The 11,149-nt window shown below is 51.7% G+C and overlaps 1 protein-coding gene across 1 annotated transcript in view; it reads left to right on the top strand.

Moving 5' to 3' along the window:
* LOC107121458 (WD repeat-containing protein 90-like) overlaps positions 1-11,149 on the top strand; it is a gene marked incomplete at its 3' end in the record, with an annotated part of 38,463 nt that overhangs the window by 9,875 nt on the left and 17,439 nt on the right. Inside the window, exons 5-13 of the mRNA XM_015424367.1 lie at positions 1,349-1,472; positions 2,491-2,558; positions 2,868-2,977; positions 4,027-4,233; positions 5,317-5,379; positions 6,671-6,739; positions 7,902-8,012; positions 9,673-9,818; positions 9,943-10,000. Of these exons, the coding sequence (XP_015279853.1) occupies positions 1,349-1,472; positions 2,491-2,558; positions 2,868-2,977; positions 4,027-4,233; positions 5,317-5,379; positions 6,671-6,739; positions 7,902-8,012; positions 9,673-9,818; positions 9,943-10,000 (956 nt within the window). The remainder of the gene's footprint in view (positions 1-1,348; positions 1,473-2,490; positions 2,559-2,867; positions 2,978-4,026; positions 4,234-5,316; positions 5,380-6,670; positions 6,740-7,901; positions 8,013-9,672; positions 9,819-9,942; positions 10,001-11,149) is intronic.

Here is an 11,149-nt window from a genome sequence, read left to right as displayed (position 1 = left end):
CTTATGTCTGGGGCAGGGATGCTCTGTCTTCCTGGTGATGGGGGGGGGGACAAGAGTGGGAGGGCTTCTGGAGTTCTGGCCCCGCTGGTGGACTTCCTTGATGGTCCCTGGGTTTTGGCCCCTGTGTGACACAGAGAGTTGGACTGGATGGGCCACTGGCCTGATCCAGCATGGCTTCTGTTCTTATGTCTGGGGCAGTGATGCTCTGTATTCTTGGTGCTTGGGGGACAACAGTGGGAGGGCTTCTGGAGGTCTGGCGCCACTGGTGGACCTCCTGGTGGCCCCTGGGTTTTGGCCACTGTGTGACACAGAATGTTAGACTGGATGAGCCACTGGACTGATCCAACATGGCTTCTCTTCTGTTCTTATGTCTGGAGCAGTGAGGGTCTGTCTTCTTGGTGCTCGGGGGGCCACAGTGGGAGGGCTTCTGGAGTTCTCGCCTTGCTGGTGGACCTCCTGATGGCCCCTGGGTTTTGGCCACTGTGTGACACAGAGTGTTGGACTAGATGGGCCATTGGCGTGATCCAACACGGCTTCTCCTGTGTTCTTATGCCTGGGGCAGTGAGGCTCTATCTTGGGGGGCAACTGTGGGAGGGCTTCTGGAGTTCTGGCCCTGCTGGTGGACCTCCTGAGGGCCCCTGGGTTTTGGCCACTGTGTGACACAGAGTGTTGGACTAGATGGGCCATTGGCGTGATCCAACACGGCTTCTCCTGTGTTCTTATGCCTGGGGCAGTGAGGCTCTATCTTGGGGGGCAACTGTGGGAGGGCTTCTGGAGTTCTGGCCCTGCTGGTGGACCTCCTGAGGGCCCCTGGGTTTTGGCCACTGTGTGACACAGAGTGTTGGACTGGATGGGCCACTGGCCTGATCCAGCATGGCTTCTCCTGTGTTCTTATGCCTGGGGCAGTGAGGCTCTATCTTGGGGGGCAACTGTGGGAGGGCTTCTGGAGTTCTGGCCCTGCTGGTGGACCTCCTGAGGGCCCCTGGGTTTTGGCCACTGTGTGACACAGAGTGTTGGACTGGATGGGCCACTGGCCTGATCCAGCATGGCTTCTCGTACGTTCTTACTTTGTAAAACCATACCTGGCTGGCCAGGTTGAAAGAAAATTCAGTCCTTACAACCCCCAATGTCCTTAACTCCCAAGTCCTCCTTGTCTTTTTCTCACACATGCTGTGTCTAGCTAGTCACTTTTTACAAAATGGACTTGGTTTTCTTTAAAACGCAGGAGTGGGTGTGGAAGCCGAGATATAGAAACTCGTGGAAATGGCTGTAATTCTTCTCTGCGTTCTTACCATGGAAGTGCTCCTGATTTCTCCTTCATGGGTCTCTGTGCTCATTTTCTTTGTAGCCGTGTCCTTCTCAGAAGCTCAGCAGTCCAAGCTGGTCTTGAATGGCGTCTCCCCGGTTCCGCGAGAAATGGCCTTCCCCGTCCCGAAGGGGGAAAACTGGCACGACCTCTACGATTACATTAGGCACGGTTTGCTAAATTCTGGTTCTGCCTAGATGTTTCTTCTTTTTTCTTTTAACAAAAATATCTCCTGTATAGAAATGGAAGAACTGGCATTGGGGGTGTGTATTGTAATGGAGAACCACCACCGGTTGTGTGTGTCGTATCTGAGCATTTATGTATTTAATGCGGAACGACCCCTGGTTGTGTGTGTTGTATGTGGGCATTTGAGAACTGTGATACTGCTGTGGGAAAGATTGGATGCCCTGTTGGTACTGTTGGTACAGCTTTCCGTGGCCAGTTTGGTGTAGTGGTTAAGTGTGCGGACTCTAATCTGGGAGAACCGGGTTTGATTCCCCACTCCTCCACTTGCACCTGCTGATGTGACCTTGGGTCAATCACAAGCTCTGGCACAGCTGTCCTTGAAAAAGAGCAGTTTGTGTCAGAGTTCTCTCAGCCCCACCCACCTCACAGGGCGCCTGTCGTGGGGAGGGGAAGGGAAAGGAGTTTGTAAGCCGCTCTGAGACTCCTTCGGGTAGTGAAGGGCGGGGTATAAATCCAATCTCTTCTTCTTCTCCTTCTCCTTTGTGGTCCTCTGCACTCATCCATCAATCACAGCTCACAAAATCTTCCTCCGTTTTGGTGCAGTGGTTAGGAGCATGGACTCTAATCTGGGAGAACTGGGTTTGATTCCCCATTCCTCCACATGCAGCCGTCTGGGTGACCTTGAGTCAGTCACAAGTTCTCTCAGGGCTGTTCTCTCAAGGCCAGTCCTCGAGAGAGCTCTCTCAGCCCCACCTGCCTCACAGGGTGTCTGTTGTGGGGAGGGGAAGGGGAAGGAGATTGTAAGCCAGTCTGAGACTCGCTCGGGTAGTGAAGGGTGGGGTATAAATCCAGTCTCTTCCTCCTCCTCCTCCAAGGATCACGTTCTTTCAGCCTTGACAGGCGTAACTCTTGTGTCTTGCATGGCACAGCAAAGCACAACCTTGCCTAATGATATATCCATGCTGCCTCTTTGCCAGTCATCCTCTCTTTTCACTCAGGTTTCCTTCAGATGGATCTAAGATGCCGTTTGACTCTATTCAGAAAGGCACTTTGAAGCCAGCTGCAGGTAAGGGGAATGGATTCTGGGATTGGAGGGAGCCTCAGGGTCACCGTACGAGTGACTCCCCAAAGTCCCAGGGTAGGACTGTAATCTGGGAGAGCCGGGCTTGGTTTTCCCACTCCCTCACATGCAGCTGCTGGTGTGACCTTGGGTCAGTCACAAGTTCTTTCAGAGGTGTTCTCTCAGGGGCAGTCCTTGAAAGAGCTCTCTCAGCCCCACCACCTACCTCGCAGGGTGTCTGTCGTGGGGAGGGGAAGGGAAAGGAGATTGTGAGCCGCTCAGACTCTCTCTCTCTCTCTCTCTCTGGCTCTTCAGATGCTCCCGTTCAAGATGGTCCAGTCAATCACTTTCCCAAGCAAGTCACTCTGAGCAAGCCTGTTCGGGACCGAGTATCTCTCATCCAACAAATCACCAGTCCGAAGGAGGTGACAATATCCTTCTGCTGCTATGACTTTCCCTCGGGGCCTCGTGCAGTTTGACAGATCCACCACCCAGACAAGAACATAGCTGCTGCCTCTCTAGGAAGCAGAGGTTTATGGCACTTGTTTTGGGAAATTTCTGGAGATTTGGGGCTTGGAGGGGGGGGTTTGGGGAGGGGAGAGAGCCCAGCAGGGTACAACGCCAGAGAGTCCCCCCTTCCAAAGCAGCCATTTTCTCCTGGGGAGCTGATCTCTGTAGCCTGCAGAGCAGTTGTGATTCCCGGAGATCTCCAGGGCCCACCTGGTAGAGGATGGCAAACCTGCTGTTGCTTCTGGCAGCTGCCCGAACCAATCCCTTACACCTGATTATACACATGAAGCTGCCCAGGTCTGCCCCAGACCCTTGGTCCACCCAGGTCAGTATCGTCTACTCAGACTGGCAGTGGCTCTCCAGGGTCTCAAGCTGAGGTCTTTCCCATCACCTCCTCTCTGATGCTTTTAGCTGGAGATGCCGGGGATTGAACCTGGGACCTTCCCCATGCCAAGGAGAGGCTCTGCCACTGAGCAACAGCCCCTCCAGGGTCTGAGGCAGAGGACCTTCACATCACCTCCTGCCTGGTCCTTTTAACTGGAGATGCCGGGGACTCAACCCGGGACCTTCTGCATGCCAAGCAGAGGATCTCCCACTGAGCCACAGCCCCTCTTTACAGCTCTCCAGGGTCTCAGGCGGAGGTCTTTCCCATCACCTCCTGCCTGGTCCTTTTACCTGGAGATGCCGGGGATTGAACCTGGGACCTTCTGCCTGCCACGCAGAGGCTCTGCCACTGAGCCACAGCCCCTCTTCACACCTCTCTGGGGTCTCAGACTGAGGTCTTTCCCATCACCTCCTCTATGATGCTTTTAACTGGAGATGCCGGGGATTTAACCTGGGACCTTCTGCATGCCAAGCAGAGGATCTCCCACTGAGCCACGGCCCCTTCCCCTTGTGCGGAGGAACACCATGAACAGAAATCTGTTGCTCTGGTCTCCGCTCCTAATGCTTCCTTCCCTCCCAGATGCCTCGTCAGTCTCCGCTCCTAACCAAGAACATCCCCAGAGTGAAGCTGGCAGCCTCTGAACCTCTGCAGGCGAAGGACCAAGGCGGCTGGAGGGAAGGGAGCGATTCCCATCTCCCGGTTTGTCCGGACGACGGCGGCATCCATGTGTACGCCCACAAAAACGGGGATATCACCATCCATGCGGTCAGCGTTGATTCCGATGAGGTGGGCGAGAGCGCGGTCAGCTGTAGCGGAATTCCTTTGTTCTAGATTGCAAGAAATGGTTGCGGGTGGGAGGGAGGGCAGCCGACGAGTCCTCAAGAATGGTTTCCTGTCCTGAAAAACACAAAGTGCTCCACATCCTACAACAGCACTACAGATAAGGTTAGAATTTCAACAGCCCATCCCTATGCAAAAGAACCTCCTCAGGAAAGCTCCCCCATTAGCATGTCTCACAACCCAGGGATCTCCAACAAGAGAATGACTCAGCCCTACCCCACCTTCCTGAGTAGATATAAATTACCTGCCTACCATTTTTCCTCTCACCTTGACACGGAGAGGACTCCATCTTTTGGTGTTATACCTCTGAGGATGCCAGTCACAGCGACTGGCGAAACGTCAGGTCCTACAGTGCCACACAGCCCGGAAGATCTACAACAGCTAATGTTGTGGATTGTTAGGGGAGTTTTGCGAAACTCTCGTATAACCCCCCCCCCCCTTTCCCTGCGTTCTCTCTGGGGGAGAAAAAGTTTCAGTCAAGGCTTTTCACTAACAAGGCAGGCAGTTTTATCAAGAGTGATCATTCTGATGCAAGCAAAAACAGATCACGCCAGCATAGTGAACAAGACTGAAAGTTCTTTATAGGACAAAAGAGACAAAAGGTCAGGGTCTGGTATTTCATAGACTTGGAAGGGACCTCCAGGGTCATCTAGCCCAATGCCACACCCCCAGTGCCCGCTGTTCCACACCCAGAAGGTGACAAAAAACCTCCAGGATCTCCGGCCAAACTGGCCTGGAGAAAAATGGCTTCCTGACCCCAAAGTGGCGATCGGCATTTCCCTGGGTGTGTGAGGAAGGGCCACAAGAACTAAGCTAGGATCTCATGCCGACGTTTTGCATTTCGGCTAGCATTTGATTGTAAAATCTCAAACCATGCTAGGATTGCCTTGTATTTTGAGATATTGGGAATATTGGTTGATGTTGTTCCTTGCACCTACCCTTCAACTTTTTCCTTTGTTTGATTTATCCATGTTATGCCGAATAAAGGTTTTCTGTTTCTGTTCTTCTGTAAAATCTCCGTTTCTCTAGGACGCCTCCATAGAAATGCCCAGACCGAAAGCGATCTCCGCCAAGAGTTCTTCTTCCTGCACGGTGAGAAAACATACCTTACTCTTCCACTTGGAAAAAAAAAGAATTCAGTCAGTAATACCGTTTTTGGCGTAGATTAAAACATATCAGGAAGAAAAAAGAATGCAATTAAAACATTAGTAAAGGGAAAGGTGTCCCTTGCTCGAAAGCCAGTCGAATCCGACTCTGGGGTTACAGTGCTCATCTCCGTTTGAAAGCCGAAGAGCCAGCGCTGTCCGAAGACGTCTCCGTGGTCATGTGGCCGGCATGACGGGGGTAATTCCTCTTCACGTCGCTTTGCCTTAGATTCCCAAATTCTCATAGCCGTTACCAGATACCAGGCTACCAGGGAAGTAATATGAGGGCTTCAGACTAATAGAAGATCTGAGAGTGACGTAATTCAGCGTAAAGATCGCAGTAGAGTAGCCTGTGGACAGCAGATCCGGGGATTCCAGCCTTATACATACAGAGTCTTTGAGAGCAGGGAACATTCTGGAATCTTCCAAAAAAAGGGACCACTGTGGGGAGGGCATTGAACCTCGCAAGCATAAAAGCTCTTTGTGTTTGAGGAGAAGTTAAATGTGAGAAACGGGAGGTTAAAACTCCCTGCTCAGGCACAATACCAAACACCATTGGAGAATATATCCAGTTTGCTTCGTGGAGGACAGGTCTATCAGTGGCTACTAGGCATGGTGACTAAAGGGAAATCTCCACATTTAGATGCACTTAAAAACAAACAAACGCTATAGCTTGGATGCCCACTGCCTCTTCGTATTTCCTGACTTCCTGGAAAGAGAGCCAGTTTGGTGTAGTGGTTAGGAGCGCGGACTCTAATCTGGGCGAACCGGGTTTGAGTCCCCACTCTTCCACATGCAGCTGCTGGTGTGACCTTGGGTCAGTCACATGGTCTCTCAGAGCTGTTCTCTCAAGAGCAGTCCTCAAAAGAGCTCTCTCAGCCCCACCTACCTCCCAGGGTGTCTGTTGTGGGGAGGGGAAGGGAAATGAGACTGGAAGCTGCTCTGAGACTCCTTCGGGTAGTGAAGGGCGGGGTGTAAATCCAATCTCCTCTCTCTCTCCTCCTGATTTGAGCTTGCGGACACGGCCCACGCTCCCCAAATCCCCGCCTCTTTCCCCTCCTGCAGTCACCACTGCCTCCTGTCCATTTCTAACCTTGCAATGACCACTGGTGTCCCCGTCTCGGCCCCGAGCTGTGCAGCTCGAAGCAGCTTCAGCCGCTTTTAAAAACGACCCGTTGTGGTGTAAAGGAAGCCCCCACTGGATGCGTGCTGATTTGAGTCTGATATCTGGTTTCCAGAGGCTCCTTCCAGATCCGATCCTGAAGCTGAAGAGGGTTATTGGGTTTGGCGGCTGCAACACCAGATGGGTCAGTATGTTCAGTCCCCTTCCCCGCCACATGCTAGGACCTTTAATGGCGCAAGCGGAAAGTGCGACGGGATCAGTGTTCCCTCTAAGCCAGTTTGGTGTGGTGGTTAAGTGCGCGGACTCTCATCTGGGAGAACCGGATTTGATTCCCCACTCCTCCACTTGCACCTGGCTGGATGTCCTTGGGCAAGCCGTAGTTCTGGCACATCTGTCCTTGAAAAAGAGCAGTTACTGTCAGAGCTCTCTCAGCCCCACCTAACCTCACAGGGTGTCTGTTGTGGGGAGGGGAAGGGAAAGGAGTCTGTAAGCCGCTCTGAGACACCTTTGGGTAGTGAAGGGCGGGGTATAAATCCAATCTCTTCTTCTTCTAAGCCAAGTTAGTGTGAGCCAGCTCACAGTTTTCTAGCCTCCGGCTCACACGTTTCCGTCTTCGCTCAGGGAGGATGGGCCCCAGAGCCACCTGATTTATGCCGCAGCCCAGTCGCTCGCTCACCAACTTTAATGCCAGTAGCTCACAAAGTAGGATTTCTGCTCACGAGACTCCACAGCTTGGAGGGAGCACTGAATGGGAGATGTGTGAGCGTTGGTGCGTGGCTCAGTCCCGCCTCTCCTCGTGTTGGGGAATAAGCTGGCCAAATGCATCAAACGGGTGTGTGTGTCAAGCTGATCTAGAGAAGGGGGGGGGTGAGAGAGAATGTATAAGACTTTGTTTGCAACTTTGGAAAGTCTCTCAAGCTTTATGAGGCCAAAATGTCTTATTTGGATTCCCCCCCCAATTGCATTGTCAACAAGCCAGTCAGACCTGTTAGACCCCCCCCCCCCAAACATGTTCATGGAGAAGCGGCATAAAAATGTTCTACAGTTTGGTGTCGTGGTTAAGTGCGCGGACTCTAATCTGGGAGAACCGGGTTTGATTCCCCACTCCTCCACTTGCAGCTGCTGGTGTGACCTTGGGTCAGTCACAAGCTCTGGCACAGCTGTCCTTGAAAAAGAGCAGTTTGTGTCAGAGTTCTCTCAGCCCCGCCCACCTCACAGGGTGTCTGTTGTGGGGAGGGGAAGGGAAAGGAGTTTGTAAGCCGCTCTGAGACTCCAAGTGAAGGGCAGGGTATAAAACCAATCTCTTCTCTTCTTCTTCTTCTACATAAAAACCTTGTGTCATCCAGGCACTTTGGACTGCCCACGGTACCGTGGTGGTCTACCCCTGCCACGCCCTCATCGTGGCGGTCGCTCTGGACTCCGGCCGACAGTGGTTCTTCGCCGGCCACACGGATAAGGTAACGTTGGCGCCTTCGTTGGACCTCACTTTTGGATCGTCTCGATCCCATTCAAAAAGAGCTCGAAAGCAGGCACCTCATGGGAGGAGAAAAGATGTAATCCAGGCAGTGTTCCCTCTAAGCTGAGTGAGTGTGAGCCAGCTCACAATTTTTTAGCCTCCGGCTCACACATTTTTGTCTCAGCTCAGGAAGGACGGCGCCAGAGCAAACTAATTTATGCAGCAGCCAAATCACTTGCTCACAACTTTAATGCCAGTAGCTCATTAAGTAGAATTTTTGCTCACAAGACTCCACAGCTTAGACGGAGCATTGATTCCAGGGCTTCTGTAGCGTTCCGAGTCACGTTGCTTAGAAGTTATCCAGTTGTTGTTTCAAAGATTCCCCGTCGGGAGGTCCCAGTGTACATCTCGCCTCCTCCGTGAATTCACTCGAGGGCCTTGGGCAAGCTCTGTTTAGCCTCCTGTGCACCATATGGGTGTGTGATAATATTGTCCTGCCTTACAGGGCTGTTGTACTGATTCCTGAGAATTAATATGAAATTTTTTGAACATTCTCTTTAGAGAGAGAGAGAGAAATATAGATATTTAGTAGTGGCGTTCTTAGAGACACCCAAAGCTTGTTTCTGTTATTGGTTCAATAAAGTCACTGTTATCAGGGCTTCTTAAACTTGCTTAAAGACAAGGCAAGTGGCAAGGGGTTTTCTGTCCAGTTGGGAGAAGGCTCAAGGCAGTGCTTTAGCAAAAGAGACAGCGTAGAGTAGTGGTTAGACCTGGATAGCCCAGGCCAGCCTGATCTCATCAGATCTTGGAAGCTAAGCAGGGTCGGGCTTGGCTAGTATTTGGAAGGGTGACCTCCAAGGAATACCAGGGTTAGGAGGCAGGCAATGGCAAACCACCTCTGAAACGTCTCTTGCCTCAAAAAACAAAGCCTGGCTCGCCACCTAGTGGTGCATAACTAAAGGAGCTAGAATGTCTAGCTGCCAGACAATCTTAGGATCTCCTGGCTATACTACACGCACTGCCAGGCAGGCAATGGCAAACCACCTCTGAAACGTCTCTTGCCTCAAAAAAACAAAGTCTAACTCGCCACCTAGTGGTGCATAACTCTAAAGGAGCTAGAACGTTTAGCTGCCAGACAATCTTAGGATCTCCTGGCTATACTACACACACTGCCAGGCAGGCAATGGCAAACTACCTCTGAAACGTCTCTTGCCTCAAAAAACAAAGTCTAACTCACCACTTAGTGGTGCATAACACTAAAAGAGCTAGAACGTCTGGCTGCCAGACAGTCTTAGGATCTCGTGGCTCTACTACACACACTGCCATACAATAATTATTAACTATTATTAGCAGAGTGTCGGGACTAGGATCTGGGAGACCCAGGTTCGAATGTCTGCTCTGCAATGAAAGCTTGTTGGATGACCTGTGGCCAGTCACATTCTCTCAGCCTAACCTACCTCACAGGGGTGTTGTGAGAATAAAATGGAGGAGGGGAAAATGATATAACCTGCTTTGGGGTCCGGCTTGGGGAGAAGGGCAAGTTATGAATAAAGTAAGGGTGTAAAAGCAGGGCGTGAATAAACAAAAGGAAATGGTTGCTTCTCTCCTATGATGTGGGAAATGGACTTTCCACAAGGGTGTGGTTATTTCCCCCCCTGTAGGTGGCAGCGCTGGCCTTTAACGGCAACAGCACCCTGCTGGCGTCCGCTCAGATCGGGCACCTGAGCATGATGCGCCTCTGGGACTTTGCGACGGCAGAATGCCTCTCCATGTTCAAAACGGGAATGCATGCGGTCTCTTGCCTCAGGTGTGTACGAGAGCACCGTCACAGGTGGGGGGAGAGGAGTGTGTAAAGTAAAAAGGCAGACTGCCGGGTTGGGTTGGTGGTAAAAGCGCTGACTTTTTCAACCTGGGCGTTTGTCCCCCTGCAGTTTTTCCTACAACGGGAATATCCTTTGCGGCACCGGGAAAGACCGGCACGGGAAAACGGTGAGTTCATCCCTGTTCCTTCCTTTTCCGGCCAAGTCAGAGATGTCACCATTCTGATATTCCTTGCAGCTGACGAAGGGGCCTGTGGCTCTTGAAAGCTCACACCCTGGGAATCTAGTGGGTCTCTGAGGTGCGGCTGGATTCGAACCTGGCTCTTCTACTCCAGACCGACAGGGCGGCCCTCCTGAAATCTCGTGGTTGTCCCTAAAGAATTCTTGAGCGTGGACGGCCTTGGCGCAAGCTCTGTTATAGCCTCCTCCCCACCATATGGGCGTGTGATAATATTGACCCACCTTACAGTGCTGTTGTACTGATTCCTGAGATTTAATGTGAAGTTCTTTGAGCACTCTCTCTAGAGAGTTATATATACTTTAGTAGCGACATTCTTAGAGACACCCAAAGCATTTTCCTCCCGTGGATGAGAGACAGCACGGTGCAGAGGTTAGAGTGTTGAACTAAGATCTGGGAGACTCAGGTTCCAATCCCTGCTCTGCCTTAGAAGCTTGCTCGGTTCAGTCGCACTCTCAGCCTGGCCTACCTCGCAGGGTTGTTGTGAGGATAAAACAGGGGAGAGGAGAGTGATGTAAGCCACCTTGGTCTCCACTGTGGAGAAAGACTGTACTTTTTCTCCTGGGGAATCATTGCTGCCAGTCTCCAGGTGAGGGCTGGAGATCACTCAGAATTACAACTGCTCTCCAGATGGTAGAGATCATGGGCAGATAATGGTAGGTTGATGGTTGGCTGGGAAGGAGATAGGGTTGCCACCTCCAGGTTTGGAAATCCCTGGAGATTTGAGGGGTGAAGCATGGAGAGGGTGGGGTTTGAGGAGGAGTGGGACCTCAGACAGATATAATGCCATAGACCCCACCCTCCACCAGCCATTTCCTCCTGAGGAACTATTGCTACGATTCTCCAGGTGAGGGCTGGAGATCACTCAGAATTAAAACTGTTCTCCAGATGGCAGAGATCAGTTCCCCTGGAGAAAATGGCTGCTTTGCAGGGTGGACTCCGAGTCATTAGACCGTGCTGAGGTCACTTCCCCTGCTGAGGATAACAAAACCATAAGATAACATTAAATAACAAATAATAATGGAAGTAGCAACCATGTCATGTAGTGCTCTTAATTCCTTATTCCACTGCAGTCATCCC

Source organism: Gekko japonicus, unplaced genomic scaffold (assembly GCF_001447785.1).
Source record: "Gekko japonicus isolate JY-2015 unplaced genomic scaffold, Gekko_japonicus_V1.1 scaffold4889, whole genome shotgun sequence".
In the NCBI taxonomy this organism is placed as follows: domain Eukaryota; kingdom Metazoa; phylum Chordata; class Lepidosauria; order Squamata; family Gekkonidae; genus Gekko; species Gekko japonicus.
The sequence above is the reverse complement of the archived record's forward strand: the minus strand, read 5'-3'. Positions and strand labels throughout refer to the sequence as shown.